Below are 21,397 nucleotides of genomic sequence, written 5' to 3' on the forward strand. Positions count from 1 at the left end.
AAATAAAAATACTTACTACTTACACTACAATACTAACAATACTTTTATTGTTTGTTGTTGTGTTGTTGTTTACTAGCACTATTTTTGATGTCACTCTGTAGCACAGCCTCTCTCACCATGAATGGTGTAATCCTCTTATTTCAGCGTGCTCGGTCATGCAAACTGACCTATATACCCGGGATGTCTTCTCTGTGTGTGTGTGTGTGTGTGTGTGTGTGTGTGTGTGTGTGTCAGTGGGAGGGGGGTGGATGAGGACTGTACCAGTGTGTGTGATGTGATGGGGAGTGTAGTGCGTGTGTATTTTCTGTGAAATTAAGATTACCACTATATTAACATAGATTAATGTGTAGTTTCAATATTTTATGGCCATTTTCTTCTCCCACATTCGTCTCAGTATCTATCTAACTTTCCCGTTCCACCTTAAATGGTTAAACAGACGGCAGAGGCTGCAGCATTTAAGATGGAATGTAAAAATTAAATATAATATAAAACACTAAGGCTTTAAATTAAGGCTTTGATTAGCATTGGGTTTACTTTGTCCCACAAAATATATACACAATATATGAAAAAATATATATTAATATATATATTAAAAATAGATTTGCCAACAACTTTAACACAGCTTCCTTTAAAAAATGTAATATTTTAGTAAATAGTTCCGTAAAGACTATAAACAAACCTAAAATACTCAATGTTTAATTATTCAAATATATATTTCTCAAAAGTTCTATCGCGCAAGTTAGATAAAAGTTTAATATACATTGACTATATGTAATTATTGAAGCCATTATAGGCATTACAATTCCCTTCTTTCTCCAGTTAATAAATACATTCAAATCATACTTTAAGCTACAGTATTAATATATTTCAAAGGGCTGTAGTTACTGCTGTATTTTACTGGGAAAAAAACACTTATACAGCAGAAACAGCAGCAGGAGCTGTTCTGATTTCTCTGTAGGACGGAGTTAGATCAGCGTTTGATTCTCTTCTCTGACGGTTCTGTTCTGCACGGCGCTCCGCAGCGCCCTCTAGCTGTGTGGTGGTATGAGAGAAACGCATACTGGTTCAAGTTCACCCCGCGGTATACTGAATGAACCGGAATACCACCCAGCACTACTTTCTATTGTAGTTAACTCTTATCCAAGGGGAAGGGTTACACTTGAAAACAAGGGGTAGGTAGAACATAGTGTTGGTGCATGTGCTGGTGCATGGATACTGCTGAACATGTTCCAGTCTGGTTATATTCTACTGTCAGTAACTAGTGGGTTTTTGATATGATGTTGTTACACTCAAAAACAAGGGGTAGGGGTTTCACCCTGTATCTCTTCTCTGTGTGTCTGTAGTAGATGATGTTTTATATGATATATATTATATATATTATATTTATATCATTAATCTGAGTGATAGAAAGGTTCTGATAGCAGAAGAGTATCGGGCCTGTTGTTCTGAAGCTGCAGCAGAAACATTCTTCTCTAAAGCTGAGAGAACCACAAGAACTTCAACCCACAGCACAGCCAATCAGAGCACAGCTGCCTGTTCAAAACAAGACCAGACCGAGATCTGACCTGAGGTCCTGCAGTGAAAGCAAACTGCTGACCAGATAACATCTGCAGCACCAGCATCCCTGTTACACTGATACAACCAAACACCAATCCATTAACTATAGAGAAGGTCCTTTAATATAATCATTTTACTTTTATTATTGTATTATTTATATATTGTTCCAAAATATTGGAATATTGAATTTGGAATATAATTAAAAAAATACTTTCATAAATAAAACTAAATTAAAAGAACCCTTTTCTTGACAAAAAGAGCGAAATAAAACAAATTATGAGTACCAGTCAAATTTTTTGACACACTTTCTAATTCAATGTTTTTATTGATTTTCCTACATAATAAATCAATCAATCGATCAATCAATCTTTATTTTGACTCGGAAGCACATTGAGGGCAACCCTCATGTTCAACGTAGCCGAGCATTTACAAATACAGGGATTAACATGACAAAAAGAATAATAGCTAAATTTAATCATTTAAAAATAACAGTAAACAAAATATAAAAATGGATAAAAAATAAAAATAGAATTTGAAGAAATTAATAATATAAAAAATTATAATTATAATAAAACTTGGTTTAATTGATAAAAAATTAAGGTTATAAGAAGATAAGATTAATACAACAAAAATTTGTTAAAATTAGCTAAAACTAGCTTTTACATAATACAATAAAAATACAAATAAATACATGAACAAAAAAAATAAATAAAAAGCAATAGTAAAAATACAAATAATAGTAATAATAATAAAAGAAAATCAAAATAATAATAATAATAATAATAATAATAATAATAATAATAATAACAAATAACAAATGAAAAAATAGGAAATAAAGAACTTAAAGAAGAACTAAAATAAAAAATAAAAGTTAAGAATAAATAAGAATAAGTAAAACTTAATCTTAATAAATGAATAGTGAAGTGATCTATCAGATTATGAAGGAACACACAAGGAATCATGTAGAAACTTAAAAACAGTGTTAAACAAACCAAAATACTCTGTGGAGAAGTATTTAGATGCTCTTATCTGGGGAGCTGTTTATTAACTTGTGGTTTCTGAGGCTGGAAACTAATGAACTCATCCTGTACAACAGAGGAAACTTTTTTTTTACGCTTCTCATTCTTTTCACCGCCATCCTTTAAACAGCAGCAGAGCTTCTGAATAAATCTACACTGATGGGCGTGGTGGTCTGGAAATGAGGTGTGTTCAGGTACATTTCGGGTGTATTGCTATCTTGGCAATGGAAAACACAGGTGCTCAACACAAACACAACTTTTACATCAACAATAAACAGAATATTAAATAAAATAACATTGCTGTTCCCGTAAATGAGCTGCTGGAGCTCCTTCACAGCGTCAAATAGCAGCTCAGTTTCCTCTGCTGAGAAGAAGCGTTTGTAGGACATGTCCAGGTAGCTGCACCGTTACAATAGCAATCCACCAAAGTCAGAGCTCACCTGATCTACTCTTAAAGGGAATGATGAGCAAGAGACGCTCTGATTGGTTTATTTCACGTTACGCCCAAATTTAACCACACCTATGAATAATTAATAAAATCAGTACATGCCTTTTTCGCTGTGTTTCGAGCTGTGCAAGGTGTACTTTTCCCGCCGTTATGATAGCAAAGACGCACTGACACACTGCTCTAAATCAATCTGCACAGTGCACAGTTGACAACTCCTCTATAGATCACTAAAATAGTGCCCTGAAAGGTGTCAAATACAGATATTTAAATGTTTTTTTTTTAAGAAGCACAAGTATATCTACAGAGATTCCTTCTGGCATATTCTCTAAACTAGTTAGAATTAGAATTAGAATATAATTGAAAAGTAACTTTATTTCAATAATTCAGTTGAAAATGTGAAGCTCATATATTATATAGATGTATTAAACACACAGAGTGATCTATTTTAAGCATTCATTTCTTTTATTGTTGATGATTATGGTTTACAGCCAATGAAAACTCAAAAATCAGTGTCTCAGAAAATTAGATAATACATATACTTATATAAGACCAACTGGTATTTTTGGCAGTGCGGGCAGTGAGCCAAATCCTGCTGGAAAATGAAATCCGCATCTCCATAAAAGTTGTCAGCAGATAATCACTGATTGGTGGAAACTTCACACTAGACCTCGAGCAGTTTGGACTGTGTGTCTCTCCACTCTTCCTCCAGACTCTGATCCCTTGATTTACTTTAAATGAAATGTAAAATTGACTGATGATCAGTGATGGATTTCATTTTCCAGCAGGACTTGGCACACTGCCCACACTGCCAAAGTACTAATTGGTCTTATATAATCATTTTCAAATTTTCTAAGACACTGATTTTTGGGTTTTTCATATGTTAAATCACATTATAACAGTAATTAATTCAGCTGAACCGCATTAATAGTGAACTGCGTGTATCTCAGTAGTGCTGCAGTAGTGCAGGTTGTGTAAGAGGCGTGGTATTTGAGGTCTGCAGTAGTGGAGGTAAGAGATTAATGAAGAGGAAATTCCTCTGCTCTTCTTCTCAGAGCCTCAAACAGAAGAATGCTGGTAGAGAAGAAGCTGCAGCTCCAGGATTAGTGTGGGACAGATTCTAGCTGCTTATTAAATGTGCTTTAGTACAGAATGTCCTCAAAAGTGCTGTTTCTGAGAGTCCCAAACAGAAGTTCCTCTAAATCCCCCACATTTAATCCCTCTCAAACTGCTGCCCGCCTCTTTGCTGCCTGGCAACCACAGCAGGGGGCGTGGCCTGTGCGGTTACCACCCCTCACGACTTTCTGCCAATTGAAACACAAGCTGCGGAGTTGATGATGTGCAGTTCTGTTAGTGACGTAGTACAGAGAAGAGGGGTGGGAGTTGAAAATACCACTTTTTATTCTATAAATTACAGACAACATTTCTCCCAAATTCCAAAAAAAAAAAAAGTCATTTAGAGCATTTATTTTATTTGCAAAAAATGAGAAATGGCCGAAAAAACAAAAAAGATGCAGAGCTTTCAGACCTCAAACAATGCAAAGAAAACAAGTTCATATTCATAAAGTTTTAAGAAGTTTTAAGAGTTCAGAAATCAATATTTGGTGGAATAACCCTGGTTGTTTTTAATCACAGTTATTTTCATGCATCTTGGCATCATGTTCTCCTCCACCAGTCTTACACACTGCTTTTGGATAACTTCATGCTGCTTTACTCCTGGTGCAAAAATTCAAGCAGTTCAGTTTGGTGGTTTGATGGTTTGTGATCATTCATCTTCCTCTTGATTATATTCCAGAGGTTTTACATTTGGTTAAATCACAGAAACTCATCATTTTTTAAGTGGTTTCTATGTTTTTCCAGAAACTGTAAAATATATACTCTGTATGGTTAACAGAAGGTTGAGTATTTTGAGTATCAGGTCCGGAGACACAATCAGCCTATTATACTGTACTGAGCAGTGACAGCCTCCGTCCTGCCTGGAGAAGGGAACCAAGTGTGTGTGTGTGTGTGTGTGAGACAGTCTGAGAGTGTGTGTGTGTGTGTGTGTGAGACAGTCTGTGTGTGTGTAAGATGCCTAATAGCTTAATATCTTCTCTCTGGCTGTAGATTCAGTGTGTTGCTGGAGTGGGACTACGCTGGGTGTAGCAGCAGAAGGTGGACCATCATCAGCGAGCAAGTGGACCATCAACAAGTAAGTAAGTAAGTGTGTGTGTGTGTGTTGATGGGAATAACACATGTATAAAAAAGTATTGGGGTACCCACACATTTCACCTATAGCAGGGGTGTCAAACTCATTTTCACCGAGGGCCACATTGGCCTAATGGCAGTCCTCAAAGGGCCAGATGTAACTTGTAAACCTAACAAGATGTGTAATATAAAACGTATCTACTAATTTACGAGTATATTACTTATTCAATTAAAATATTACAGTTACAATGAAAAAAACAGGTTTGCCTGTTGCTCGGTTACAATATAAAGCCTTTGAATTAGTTTAAACTCCATTAATCAAGGATGAAACTATTCAAGTGAATAAAAAAGAGCATCAAGCACAAGTTATAATAATAACTTACTGATAAGAGGATTAATTAATATGAAATAAAAAATTGTGAGCTGCTAAGAACATGTGTGACAAATAAAAAAAATACTACAACAGCCTTGCGTCAAACTAATAACTTTGCAGGTAACACAGTCGACATGCATTGTGGGAAATGTAGTTTTTATTTTATTTATTTTAAGACACTAAGACCTTCCAGGCTCTGGCGGGCCACATAGGAGGACGTGGCGGGCCACATTTGGCCCACGGGCCTCGAGTTTGACACATATGACCTATGGGAGGTTTTCTTAGGTCTCATTCTGAACCCATAGTTGTCTAATTTATAGTTTTCTTCACTAATAGTCCTTAACAATCTTATTTACACTCCCCACTGTAACTTTACTGCTCCATAATAATCAATTTTCGACCTACAGCAGTTAGTGGAATATACTAATGCATCTAAAAAAAATTAAAATCGCTGAAAAGTTACTTTATTTTAGTAAAATTTCAGTTGAAAATGTGAAACTCATATATTATATAGATGTATTAAACACAGAGTGATCTATTTTAAACATTTATTTCTTTATGGCTTACAGCCAATGAAAACCCAAAAATCAGTGTCTCAGAAAATTAGAATATTATATACAGGGTTCATATGGTCATGAAAAACCTGGAAAAGTAATTTAATAATTAGGCCTGTATACGTTTTGGAAAAATAAAAACACCCAAAAAGTTGGAAAAGTCATGGAAATTTGTTCTACAAATCTTTGCGTTTCAGTTTATCGATGGAGAAAATGTAAATTGAGCTTATAAATATGTCAGATCAAAGATAATTCAGTAATTTAGCCTAAAACAGTGAAGCTTTCAGGACTTGACACACATTTTATTATTAAAGATTGTGTCTCAACATTTTTATCAGATTATTTTTTTTTGCCTACTATAAGTTGATTTTTGGTTTTATTGTCCATGTCTGCTTAAAAATCATATGGTCATGAAAATTTGCCCTAAAGACATGGAAAAGTCATAAAAAATCATGGAAATTTATTGGTTCAAAAGTGTATGAACCCTGTATATTAGACCAATTGGAACTTTTAGCAGTGTGGGCAGTGTGCCAAGTTCTGCTGGAAAATGAAATCCTCATCTCTATAAAAGTTGTCAGTAGCAGAGGGGAGCTGTAAGATATGAAGTGCTGTAAGATTTTGTGGGAAAACAAAACTGCACTGACTTTAGACTTGATAATAAAACACAGTGGATCAACACCAGCAGATGACAGACGTGACTCTCCAAACCATCACTGATCATCAGTAAATTTTACATTTCATTTAAAGTAAATCAAGGGAGCAGAGTCTGGAGGAAGAGTGGAGAGACACACAGTCCAAACTGCTCGAGATCTAGTGTGAAGTTTCCACCAATCAGTGAAGGTTTGGAGATGTGAATTTCATTTTCCAGCAGGACTTGGCACACTGCCCACGCTGCCAATAGTACATATTGGTCTTATATACAGGCTTTATCCACTTTTTAACCACTTTTTTCCACGATTTTCCATGATTTTTCTATGCCTTTAAGGCAAATTTTATTTTTAATATTTTCAAATTCAGTGACTTTTCCAGGTTTTTCATGACCTGTGAACCCAGTATATAATACTCTAAGAAACTGATTTTTGGGTTTTCATTGGCTGTAATCCATAATCATCAACAATAAAAGAAATAAACACCTAAAATAGATCACTGTGTTTAATACATCTATATAATATATGAGATTCACATTTTCAACTGTATGACTGAAATAAAGTAACTTTTCAATGATATTCTATTTTTTTGAGATGCACTAGTGCCATCCTATTAAAGCATAATGTGGAGCTCAGTTAGCTTTTTATATACCTGTAAAAAACATCGTATGGAATGAAATACCATTAAAAGTTTAGTTATTAAAAGGTGTGTCCCAATACATTTATGTATACAGTTTATTCCCCCAGTCAGTCAGTCAGTATTACTGCTGGTGGTGTTGATTAGCTCTGTGGTTTGATTATACTGTACTGAGCTTTTCCAGAAAGCTGGATGTTCAGGAAACAGATGTCCTCAGGTTTTCAGCTGCTGACAGATTTCTTTATTATCTCAACGCTTTACTGTATCCTGCCTGAGGCTTATATACATATCATCTATTAAATGATTCATATCACTGCTACCATATTACAACCCATATACAGAAACAGAGGTGAACATCTGAGTGTTTATTATTATAGCTCTGCATAAATATGATCTAAAACTAATGGGACAAACAAATATTATACTTGTTATATATATATATATATATATATATATATATATATATATATATATATATATATATATATATATATATATATATATATACACATACATGACAGCCAAACATTTGACTATTTGTTGATAATTTCAGTGTTAATCCAAAAAAAACCCCCAATAAATACTGCCCAACTCAACAGATTTAATTCAACCCTTCCCAATTAAACTCATTATTTTCATAATAGGAAAGCACACCCCCACCCCTATTCTGACTCACCATCAGTGTGTAGTCTTGCCCATTTCTAATTAAAAAGTTAGTTAAAGCAATTATATTCTCTTTTTTCAAGAAGACGGTGCATTCACGCTGTCGAGAGGGGGTGCTTTTCATGGCGGGGGTGCAGATTTAGGCACTACAATGGTGCCAAATTCAACGCCCCTGCCAGGAAAAGTACCCTCTCTCTTTTTCCTTATTTCTTATGAGTCAGAGTAGCTTAGAACAGTATCTTGGGTATTTAAATTTTTTTAAGTAAAGTTAAAGCCAAGAAGACATGGGTGCGTGCTCCCGAGAGAGGGTGCTTTTCATGGCGGGGGTGCTAAATTCAGCACAACACCGGCTTTATATGCGAGGTCAGTGATTACTTTTGGGTAATGTCTTGTTCTGGTAACAGACTGGGAGGGTTTGGGTTATCTAACATTTGTATTAACTGCTGCCAAAATTCTCTAAAAAACACCATCGTAAGAAGTGTTTTCAGTAGTCAAAATTTAAAACACAAGACCAAACGCTACACAGTTTGAAAAATGGAAACTTAATTAGAAAATGAAGTGTAATGGGATGTGGTGCTCTTCAGCCCAGAGGATTGTTGAACCCAATTGCAGAACAGTTGGTCTCAAAGCAGGTAAACCCAAGAAGAAAGGAAAAAAATAATAAAAAGACACACCCCTTCTCACGTGGGATCGAACCCGTGTCGTCAGGGTCGCAGTCCAATACAGTACCACTGCCCCGGCTAGTGAATTGGGACACAACCAGGTAAAACAGCCCTTATAAGGAGATAGGGAGCCTGAGAACGGGTGGAAAAACGGGAACAGGTAGAAACTAAACTCACCCCGAGCGCGACAGAGAGAGACAGGGGAGGGATGTAAACAAAAGCTCACCAGAGAATAATTTTATTATTTATTTTATTTTCATTTTCGTTCATTTTTTAGTTTAAACAACCTCAAGGGCCAGATGAAATGCTTGCGGCTATATACTGCCTATTGCTGACCCCTGATTTAAATCATATTTATGCAGAAATCTAGAAAATTCTAAGAGGTTTACAAATATTCAGGAACCCCAGTTTTCTAATTGGACCACGTATTTCGTATGTATGTTCGTGTATGAATATGTATATGTGTATATTTGTCCTCTGTTTAACACACACACACTGGCTGTGGCATTATCTCTACAGTTGGAGCTCCATTTCCTGGGCATCATGATCACAGGTAGAACCTCAGAGATAAAGAGGATCTGAATCTGTCTGACCAGCTAGCGTTAGCTTTAGCATGCCTGACATTATCAAATCCGCTGAGGTTTAATTGGGTGTTTCCAGTAATTGGGATCAGAAATTCAGCTGTAAGCCTTTTCACTGTATAGTTTATCACAGGAATTCTCAGAGTGGTCCTCAGGGACCCCAGATGCTCAGCGTTTTCCCTCTGTCCCACTGCAAAACCGGGTTGGAGATAAAATTTAGCCCATCTGGGCGTCTCTGAGGACCACTTTGGGAATGTTGGAGAACTCACCAGTATTAAATGCTTTTTTTTTGTTTAATCATATCGTCACTGTCCAATAAAAAGCATGCATCTCCAAAACGACAACTTTCCACAAGAGTAAAGTTGATTTTCGGTAATTGTATTTGGTCTATTCATCAATATATTTTAACACACTGTGTTACCTATACCTTATTTTTCAGACTAAAATCCTTTAAATTTGTCAAAAATCATCAGAGCTTCTTATAATCCGGTGCTCCTTATGTATGAATTCTACCAGTCAGGTATTAAAGAGCAGTAAAGCCACTCTGCTGAAATACAGAGTTATAATTAATACTAAAGTAATCCAAGCTATGAAGAAAAACACATGGAATTATTTAGTAAACTAAAAATGTGTTAAAAACAAACCAGAATATATTTTATAGTTTAGATTCTACAAAGTAGCTCCTCTTGTTTAGATGATCAGTTTTGAACATCTCTGCTGGATTTTCTCAGTCAGTTTTATGAGTTAGAGTCTCCTGGAATTCAGGCTTTCAGTTAACAGCTGTGCTGAACTCATCAAGAGTTAATTACTTGAATGTCTTGTCTCTTAATAAAGTGTTTGAGAGCATCAGTTAAAGTAAAGTAGTGAAGAGGTAGAGTTACAGGTATACAGAGAATAGTGAATATTTGAGTAATGTTCGAATCCAGATTATGGGAAGCAACAACTACTCAACTAAATAAAGGAAAAAAATACATAAAGAAAAATGAAGGTAAATCACCCTTCAAGTGTGGTCACTGCAAAGACCATCAAAAACCTTGTAATGATTGAAAATAATGATTGAACTGGCACTCATCAGGACTGCACCAGAAAGGGAAGATCAAGAGTTTCCTCTTTTGTACAGGACAAGTTCATCAGAGTTTCCAGCCTCAGAAACCACAACTTAACAAACAGCTCCCCAGATAAGAGCATCTAAATGCTTCTTCACAGAGTATTTTGGTTTGTTTAACACTTAACTCAGTGTAGAATCAGTATAAAGTATTATAATGTAAGAAATGTGCACAAATGTAGAAATTTATTCAGGATTAAACACTTTTTCACACTCTTGTATTTTGATATTTTGCTGGTCAGACAGGTTCTTTGTTTCTCCTCAGAGAATTTAGATGTTCGAGCTCTTGCTTTTGCCATTAGTGGTGATAATGTGCTAACGCCAACATTAGCTAAACATCTAATGCTGCTGAATTTGATCTTTAATAGAGCTTCACTAATAATGTGTTCAGTAGAGGTGGGATAAAATATTGATATTGTGATATATCGCATTGATTTTGCTTGCTATCATTATTATATTATTACATTATTATAGATATGTATAGTCAAACATGAATATACCTTATTTTTCGCACTATAAGGTGCACCAGATTATAATGCAGATTATGCGACACTAGTAAGGAACAGAGGTGTCGCCATGTTTCCCTTCTAATTCAGTAAGTCTTACCGCTGGGTAAGTGGGTGGGTAACATAAGTAAAGTTACCCTAAGTGAAGCTAAGTAAAAAAAACTGTAACAAAAAAAAAATATATATATAAATATTTTCTTTTGAAGTTAAATGAGTGCTGGATGTAAATCTACACAGATTTCTCTCCTGAAAACTGCTTATTTGGGAAAGTAAAGCGCTTTTGTTTAATTACAGTAATCTATGATTTCCAGATTTCCACTAAAGCTGCAGGTTAGCGGCCAATGCTAATGCTGCTCCAGCAGTGCTAGCCAGGGTTAGCAGCAGGCTACAGGACAAGAGTACTTACCTCTGAACGGTGAAAGAGCTAGCGCTCAGTGTGGGTAGCGGCTAACGCTAATACTGCTCCAGTCTCGGTGCTGGAGAACTAAACTGAAACTCCTGTATAATTTTTGGAATTAAAGGATTTTAAGTGCGTCTTATAGTGCGAAAAATATGGTAATTATTGATACATAGACGGTCTAAACTCTTACTAAAGTTACTGCTTTATTACTCCATTTAATAACACTATAATCAAATAAATGGTGTTATTTAACCTGCAGTGAAGAATATAATTTGTTAAACTGTGTGAAACTGAATAACACCAGTAATTCCATAAAATCTGGTATTTATTTATTTGTAAGTATTTTATTCTCTTCACTAATAACACAGCTGTATAAAGTATCGTAGATAATTATCTTGTGATATATACAGAGTATCACAGAATCAAAGTATTGTGATAATATCGTAGAGTAAAATGCCAGTTTTTCCCACCCCTATTGTACAGTAGGGGTGGGCGATATGGCTCTAAAATAATATCACGATATTTCAGTGTATTTTTGCGATAACGATATACTTGGCGATATAGGAAAACTAAAATAATTCATTAATTTCAGGAATATAGTATAATAGTATAACAGTATAATCATAATGTGGCAAAAAAAATAATATAGCATAAAATAATATAATGCAGCAAAAAATATTGCAGAATATTTAGTGCATGCATATAAACTGCAAACTAAAACAATTATACAATAAATACACCTAAAGCTTCACAGTAAATAATAGACTACTTTTAAGACAGAACAGCCCTATTATCATGATATGGATTTTTAATATCATGATATTTCTGTGTCACAATATATTGTATACAATATAATATTGCCCACCCCTAGTGTACAGTAGTAATTCACTAATTAGGGCTTTATTAAAGTTAGCTACCACAAGTTTTGCTGTTAGATAATTATTACATATTTATTCAATATTTCGTTGAAACAATCAATTAATGGTTAAATTCAGTGATTCTTTGATTTCACCAGCAGATGACATGTCTCTCCAAACCACAAATCACTGATTGGTGGAAACTTCACACTAGACCTCGAGCAGTTTGGACTGTGTGTCTCTCCACTCTTCCTCCAGACTCTGCTCCCTTCATTTACAAATGAAATGTAAAATTTACTGATCACTAGGGCTGTAACTGATGATTATTTTGGTAGTCGACTAATCTAATGTTAATTTTTTTGATTAGTCGATTAGTCAACTATCATTTCTGCCATGTCCTCCATCTCTAAAACAATAAAAATAGCTAAACATGAGATTTAAAAGGCATTTAAAAGTCTGGATGGTGTTTAAACGTGGAAAGTTCTGATATTTAGTGAATAAATATTTAATCTGTTGTGTTTGGGCACTTTTAGAGACTTTTAGAGAATAAGTTGAGTGTACACTGTGTGAGTGAGACATTTACCCCTATTTATCTCCCATTGCGCTTCTGTCCCCAGCACTTTGTGTAATGGGGTACATTTACTGTTAAGAATTAACGATTATTCGACAATTAAATTTGTAGTCGACAAATTTAATTAATCGACAATGTCGATTATATCGACTAATAGTTGCAGCTTTAATGATCAGTGATGGTTTGGAGAGTCATGTCTGTCATCTGCTGGTGTTGATCCACTGTGTTTTATTATCAAGTCTAAAGTCAGTGCAGTTTTGTTTTCCCACAAAATCTTACAGCACTTCATATCTTACAGCTTCCCTCTGATACTGACAACTTTACAACATTTATGGAGATGTGGATTTCATTTTTCAGCAGGACTTGGCACACTGCCCACACTGACAAAAGTACCAATTGGTCTCATATAATATTCTAATTTTCTGAGACACTGATTTTTGGGTTTTCATTGATTTCATGATCATCAACAATAAAAGAAATGAACGCTTAAAATAGATCACTCTGTGTTTAATACATCTATATATAGGAGTTTCACATTTTCAACTTAATTACTGGAATAAAGTAACTTTTCAATGATAGAACGATAGTCATCAGCTTCTTTGTCAGAGTGTCGGTGTGAGTTTTTAAGGAGATACTGGAGAGAGGTGTCAGTGTGTCGTCCTTAACTTCAATTAAATCTAATTTAAAGGCAGATGGGAAGTTAATTTGTGGAGGATTTCAATGTCATAGCTGTGCTTTAGACCCTTGGGGATGAACCAGATGTTGAGTATCTGTAAATTAACTCTTGATATAATTCAGTATACTGTATGTTCACTAATACTGGCGAGAAAATCTAATTTTAATATCAAGGTTATTAACAATCAATCAACCTTTATTTTAACTCGGATTTACATGGAGGGCAGCCCTCATTTTCAATGTAGCCGAGCATTTATAGAAACAGGGATTGACATGACAGAGAAAATAAAAGGTAAATTTAATTATTGTAAAATATCAGTAGATAAAATATAAAAATGGATTAAAATAATAATAATAATAATAATAATAATAATAATAATAATAATAATAATAATAATAATAATAATAATAATAAAATAAATTAATTAATTAAAAATACATTGATTATAATTAAGTATGGTTTAATTGACAAAACATTAAAATCAAAAGAAAGTAAGATTAATACAACAAAAATGGGTTAAAATTAGCTAAAACTAACTTGTAAATAAATGAACTAACAAAAGTAAAAGCAATAATAATAATAAAAATAGTAATAACAATAAAAGAAAATCAAAATAAGATAAAAAGCAAAAATACAAAACTATTAAAAATAATAAAAATAATAATATAATAACTATAAGAATAATAATAATAAAAAATAAATAAAATAAAAATATAATAAGGACAAGATAAATAAGGTTGAGTATCTACTGTCCAGAGAAGATTTTAAACTAGATTTTAAAGCATGTGTGGAATTGTTGTGAGGATTTGATTGCTGCTCATATAGATTGGTCACTTGGTCAGCTTGGTGATACTAGTCAAGCCAATCATGCTGTTTATTTGGCTTAATCAGATCATGGTGGTTGACCACCTAAACCGTTAAAAAAATATATAAAGTATATAAAGTATTAGGTATTAAAGAGCAGTAAAGCCACTCCGCTGAAGTACAGAGTTACACAGGAGTTTAGTTCTCAGTTTAATTCTCAAGCAGCATTAGCATTAGCCGCTAACCATGCTAAGCACTAGCTCTTTCACCGATCAGAGGTGAGTATATTGGCCTGAAGCCTGCTGCTAACCCCGGCTAGCACTGCTGGAGCAGCATTAGCATTACCTGCTAACCGCAATAAGCTCTAGCTCTTTCATCATTCAGAAGTGAGTATATTGGACTGTAGTATGTATATTTACCATGTTAAAACAAGCTACGTGGGACAAACCGCTAGCTAATATTGCCCTGGCTTACTGGAATACTCAGGGTTCCTCGGTTTAGCGCTGTCAGGTGTGATTTACTAGCATTAACCACGGCTAGCTGCTAATGCTAATGCTGCTGCACCCAGCCTTAGTGGAAATCTGGAAATCTAAGCTTACTGTAAATAATCGGAAGTGCTTTACTCACCCAAAGTTTTTTTTTTAACCTAGCTTAGCTTTACAGCCTTTTGAATCAAATGGAAAACATGTCGACACCACTCCTGTTCCTTACTAGTGTCGCATAATGCTCCTTATAATTCAGTGTGCCTTATGTATGAAAATAGACCAGAAAATAGACGTTCATTGATTATGTGCCATACAGTATGAAACATATGGTATATTATGTAATATGTAAATGGAATGTAGTCCTTTAAGTGAGTCAATAAGGATATAATTTCGCATCAAATAGCAAATCTTAAATAGAAATTTGTATTTTTTGACTTCTGAGGGTTCAAATAAAACATAGCAGAAAAAGTAAGGTAATATGTGTTTGGTAGATTATTAATTTGTTGTATCAATCCTACAATTACAATTCTTTGTAATAAATCTTATATCATTGAAATGTCTGTTAATTTCTCTTTTAAATGGAAAACATTTGTAAGGAACGTGCATTTGTGAAATGAGCAGCAGAGCTGAGTATGTGGTTTGCGTCCATAAAAAATTGCGAAATCCCAGGAAAACAGCTCATTCTGCCTTTAATAATAATAATAATAATAATAATAACAATAATAATAATAATAATAATAATAATAATAAACTTTATTTATATAGCACCTTTCATACATAAAAATGCAGCTCAAAGTGCTTTACAATAAATTAAATAAATCAGCAATATAAAACAAATAAAACAATTAAAAAGTAACAATTTCATAAAATAGTAGGAAATAAGACATTTATATTAAAATAAAATATAAAATAAAATAGATTTGAACAAAAATTATAAAATAAGAATAAGAACAACACAAGCTTTTAAAAATAATAATAATAAATATAAGCGGAACAGAACTAGTAAAAAGCTAAGCTAAGGTTTTTAGCTGCCTTTTAAAGCTCGTAACACTCGATGCCTGACGAATATTAATTGGTAAAGAGTTCCATATTTTTGGGGCATAAAAACAGAAAAAGCTGCTTCACCCGTCTTTTTGTGATTCATTCTGGGAATGTTTAACCCTTGTGTGGTGTTCGGTCTGTGGGACCCGTTTTCATTTTTCATCAAATATATAAATATACATAAATATATAAAAATATATATATATAAATACAAAAAAATATATAAATATTTTTTCTAACTCAAACTCATTGGCATTGGCTCATTTTTTGTGAAAAACATATATCAAAACACATTTTCGATAAACACACACTGTACCCCCCCCCCCCCCCCCCCACACCCCACACACACACACATTTATATTACATACAGTCTGTTTGGCCAAGGGCTAATAAACATTGCCTCATTTGTAAATTTGAAACTAAACTAATTTTCTACTCATATCTTGAGTTTAATTCATTTTCTTTTACATTTTATTAAAAAACTAATAAAAAAAGAGTAGCACTTTTTAAAAGAAATGTAACATAAGAAAGGTAAAGGGCAAATATTAACCATGTAAGCTGTTTATATTGCTTGCAATTTAGGTGAAGCGAGCATGTGTAAAGCATTTTAATGTAAAATTGCTTAATTTTGCTGAATTAAATACAAGTAACAAAGTAAACGAGTAACAAAAATATGAACACCACACAAGGGTTAATAGAGCAGCTTCTGATGGTCTCAACACACGATTTGGAACATATTCTGTGAGACAGTCAGAGATGTATGTAGGTGCGGTTTAACCCATTAAGAGATTTATAAACCAGTAAAAGTATTTTAAAATCAATCCTAAATGACCCAGGCAGCCAATGAAGTGAAGCTAAAACGAGTGTTATATGTTCTCTCTTTTTTGTGCGTGTTAGGACTCTGGCTGCAGCGTTCTGAACAAGCTGTAGTCTGTCAATTGTAGTTTTGGGCAGTCCAGTAAATAATGCATTACAGTCATCAAGATGTGAAAAAACAAAAGCATGGATCAGTTTCTCAGCATCTTGCAGATTAAGAAAGGGTCTAACTCACGCTACATTTCCTAAATGAAAGCTGTTTTCATTACATTATACTTTGACTCATTTGGTGTTTAAGGATCTTTTTGGGCTCTCTCTTTTTAGACTTGGAAGTCTTTTTAGTCTTTGAAATCCAGCAATATATGGAACTTATGGATTTTAAATTTGGAGATACTGGTACCAGAGCTTTCTTCAAATAATACAGAAACTTGGTTTCGTGGAGCACCGGCTTGAAGTTGGCCTATCACACTGGCTCTATCTGTATCCAGATCAGTCAAAAGTGGCATGAGCACCAACCTCATACTCACAGGTTCTGCACCTGGAGAAACCAGAAGCCCAAACCAAGAGTCAATGAAAACAGCAGATTTTTTTTTGGGCACAACCCAACCCAATTTTCATTTCTGCTGCTCAGCCCACAAATGCATAATCCTTACTAATGTGGTTGAATTTAAAAGATAAATTAACAGGCTTTCCAATGATATAAGATTTATTGACTAGAAGAACTCTTACACCAAAAAACAATATTATACCAAACACAAAAACTGCTATATATATATATATATATATATATATATATATATCAAATCAAGAGGCTTTTATTGTCATTACATCTGAGTACAGGTACACAGTGTGATGAAATTACGTTCCTCCGGAACCATGGTGCAACATAGAACAACAAGCAATAGACAACATAAAGTGCAGGAGTGACGACAGTGCAACATAAAATTATAAAATTATAACACTAAATAACAATAAATACAATAAATACAAAAGACGAGACAATTTAAAGACAGGACAGTGCAGTACCGATACGGTATAATAAAGTGTATAGTGGGGATAAGGTGCAGAGATGTGTAACATACTGTAACATATAGAACATATATAATCACAGCAGTTACTGAGGTAGAGTTTATAGTTTTTTAGAGTGCAGCAAATAGTCATGTCAGCCTCTGTGTGCTGACTGGGTGTGTGTGGGTGAAGTTCAGTTCTTTGTGAGTGTAAAGGGGGGGGGGTGTACAGTTTAGTTTTGTGCGAGTGTGTTGGCTGAGTGGTGGGTATATGTTCATTTCTGAGGCCGTTTGAGACTCTGAAATGGTAGTGTATCTACGGCCAAAATCACACAGAGTACATTTCTGTAATCCCAGACTTTTGAGACGGGATTCAAATCCCTCAGATTTACATCAGACCCCACTGTGGGGGGAGGAGAGAGAGAAAGAGAGAGAGAGAGAGAGGGAGAGAGAGAGAGATGGGGGAGGGGGGATGGTAGCTGGATTAAACAGGACCGGTCCTATCCTCTTACGGTACAGCTGTGTAGAGAAGATACACTCAGAGCTGATCTGAGATCAGATTCACCGGCCTGTACTCTGGATATTCACTGCACTGATATTAGAACTTGCACTGACCCCAGACCTGCTTTCTGGATATCGTTTGGGTCTAAATCTAATTTTATCTAGGGTTAATCTAAAACCCTAGATAAAATAGAGCCCTGGGGTTAAAATATAATATAATACATGCTTTATGATTTCTGCCAGAGTCGCTTTTCTGTTCACACAGACAACTCACCTGTAGGCCAGTATTGATATGAATACAATATAGACAACAATTGGCACACCGGCTCAATTATTGTTGCTTCTAAAATGAGAGATTTAATTGCATTCAGAGACAAGAGCTGAGTTAATGAGGTCAGGATATTGGATCATCACCCCAGCTCATCCCAACTTAAATATTATTCACCAACTCATCGCCAACTCCCCAAATAATCACCAACTCATCCCAACTCCGCAAATAATCACCAACTCATCCCCAGCTCATCGCCAACTCCCCAAATAATCACCAACTCATCCCCAGCTCATCGCCAACTCCCCAAATAATCACCAACTCATCCCAACTCATCCCCAACTTCGCAAATAATCACCAACTCATCCCCAGCTCATCGCCAACTCCCCAAATAATCACCAACTCATCCCCAGCTCATCGCCAACTCCCCAAATAATCACCAACTCATCCCAACTCACCCCCAACTTCGCAAATAATCACCAACTCATCCCCAGCTCATCGCCAACTCCCCAAATAATCACCAACTCATCCCCAGCTCATCGCCAACTCCCCAAATAATCACCAACTCATCCCAACTCATCCCCAACTCCCCAAATAATCACCAACTCATCCCAACTCATCCCCAACTTCGCAAATAATCACCAACTCATCCCCAGCTCATCGCCAACTCCCTAAATAATCACCTACTCATCCCCAACTCTCCTGCTCATCCCAACTAATCCCCAACTTCCCAGCTTATCATCAACTCATCCTTAACCCATCCCTACCTCCCAAAATCACTTTTAAAAGTAACTTTTCCCAAATCATTCCTAATTTATCCCAAAATCATCCCCACCTCCCCAAATCAGGCCTGCCTTCCCAAATCAACCCTAATTCATCCCAAAATCATCCGTAATTTATCCCCAATCATCTTGCCTCCCCAAATCATCTGTAACTCATCCCCAAATCATCTCGCCTCCCCAAATCATCTGTAACTTATCCCCAAATCATCCCTAACGTATCCCCAAATCATCCGTAACTCCTCCCCAAATCATCTCGCCTCCCCAAATCAGGCCTGCCTTCCCAAATCAACCCTAATTCATCCCACAATCATCCGTAATTTATCCCCAATCATCTTGCCTCCCCAAATCATCTGTAACTCATCCCCAAATCATCTCGCCTCCCCAAATCATCTGTAACTTATCCCCAAATCATCCCTAACTTATCCCCAAATCATCCGTAACTCCTCCCCAAATCATCTCGCCTCCCCAAATCATCTGTAACTTATCCCCAAATCATCCGTAACTCCTCCCCAAATCATCTCGCCTCCCCAAATCATCTGTAACTTATCCCCAAATCATCCCTAACGTATCCCCAAATCATCTCCACCTCCCCAAATAATCCAAAACCTATTCCCAAATCATCCCTAACTATGTCAAATCAATCTCAACTCCCCAACTTATCCCATATTTTCCAAATCATTCCCAACTTCCCCAAATACCAAACTCATCCCCACCTCCCCACATTGTTCCAACTCATTTAGGCATGGTTCTAATAGGTTTATGTTTTTTTTTATCTACTCCAGAGAGTCCTATTGGAAATACTTCTTTACAGGGAAGTATAAAATAGCTGAATACTGCACTCAATAAATACGTATAGTGCAGTTATGTTTTTGCTTGCTCTTGAGCTCCCCCTACAGTTGAGGAATGTATTCACGTTTGCTTCACATCAGTAAATACAAATTGTGCTTTGATCAACCCGTAATGGACAGCTTTACACATTCACTTCTCCACCATCTGGGGTGAGGGGAGCATGTGGACTGAGGTGGGCGAGGAAAAATACAGGATTATTTTTACTCAGTAGATTTTAAGGTGAAACAGATGCAGAAAATTATAATTTAGAGTAGAGCTGGGCAATATTATATGGTATACAATATACCGTGACACAAAAATATCATGATATTAAAAATCTACATTGTGATAGAGATTTTTTAAAAGTAGTCTATTATTTACTGTGAAGCTTTAGGTGTATTTATTGTATAATTGTTTTTGTTTGCAGTTTATATGCATGCACTAAATATTCTGCAATATTATTTGCTGCATTATATTATTTTATGCTATATTATTTATTTTGCCACATTATGATTATTCTGTTATACTCTTATACTATATTCCTGAAATTAATGAATTATTTTTCTGTTTTCCTATATTGCCAAGTATATCGTTATCGCAAAAATACCCTGAAATATCGTGATATTATTTTAGAGCCATATCGCCCACCCCTAATTTAGAGTGGTAGTTCCACAGCGGTGGGTGTGGGAATAGAGTTCCTGCTGTGTTCTGATGAACACAGTGTCTATGACTGAAAAGAGAGGAAGAAAATGAGAGAGAGAGAGAGGGATGAGAGAGAGAGGTGTGCTGAGGGAAGACAGTGGGGTCTGGACCCCAGGCCAGGCTCGGGATGTATCAGGGGTTTATATAAGAAGGATTACGTAAGGCTGGGTGGCTTTGGAGGGCAGATAGAGGCGGGAGAGGATGAGGGGGAGAAGGAGGGGGGTTGTGATGGGCAGTTACTGAGGGGCTGGGTCTCATTTTATGCTAAACAGCAGGAGGGGATTGTGGGATTAGGAGTTTGGGGGGTGGGAGGGGTGGGCGGAGTGTGTGTGTGTGTGTGTTCGTGGTATTAAAGTAAAGGTCATTGAGTGTGTGTTTGAGTGTGTGTGTGAGATCACATCTGTATACGCTTGGTTGCCATTCGAACTCTGGATCTATTTCTTTGCTTTTTCATCCGGTCTCTGGGGTCAGTAGTGATAAGTAGTGATCTGTGGGGGTCAGTGGTGATCAGTAGTGGTCCGTGGTGATTGGTGGGGGTCAGTAGTGGTCAGTAATGGTTCTGGCTGTGGGTGAATCCTTCTCAAACGGAGCCGATTCACCTCCGGATGCGGGGGGTACCGGCGAGGGGGCGGACTCTTCCAAAGGTCAGATATTTTATAATTTATTACATTTTTATTTTATAACAAAAGCTTATTTTTCAGATTTGTCGTAGCCTGGCAATGT

The 21,397-nt window shown here is 35.7% G+C and overlaps 1 protein-coding gene across 4 annotated transcripts in view; it reads left to right on the top strand.

The window, feature by feature from the left end:
- The window catches only part of pals2b (protein associated with LIN7 2, MAGUK p55 family member b), a 56,262-nt gene that overhangs the window by 5,296 nt on the left and 29,569 nt on the right, over positions 1-21,397 (top strand). Inside the window, exons 2-3 of one of the 4 annotated variants that reach the window (XM_049475993.1) lie at positions 5,128-5,212; positions 9,264-9,297. In XM_049475993.1, coding sequence (XP_049331950.1) covers positions 9,288-9,297 — 10 coding nt within the window. In that variant the 5' untranslated portion in view covers positions 5,128-5,212; positions 9,264-9,287. Of the gene's footprint in view, positions 1-5,127; positions 5,217-9,263; positions 9,298-21,045; positions 21,319-21,397 lie in introns of those variants that run through there. The other 3 variants (XM_049475995.1, XM_049475994.1, XM_049475992.1) reach the window with 3 other exon arrangements.

This window comes from Astyanax mexicanus, chromosome 3, assembly GCF_023375975.1.
Source record: "Astyanax mexicanus isolate ESR-SI-001 chromosome 3, AstMex3_surface, whole genome shotgun sequence".
Taxonomy (NCBI): Eukaryota; Metazoa; Chordata; class Actinopteri; order Characiformes; family Acestrorhamphidae; genus Astyanax; species Astyanax mexicanus.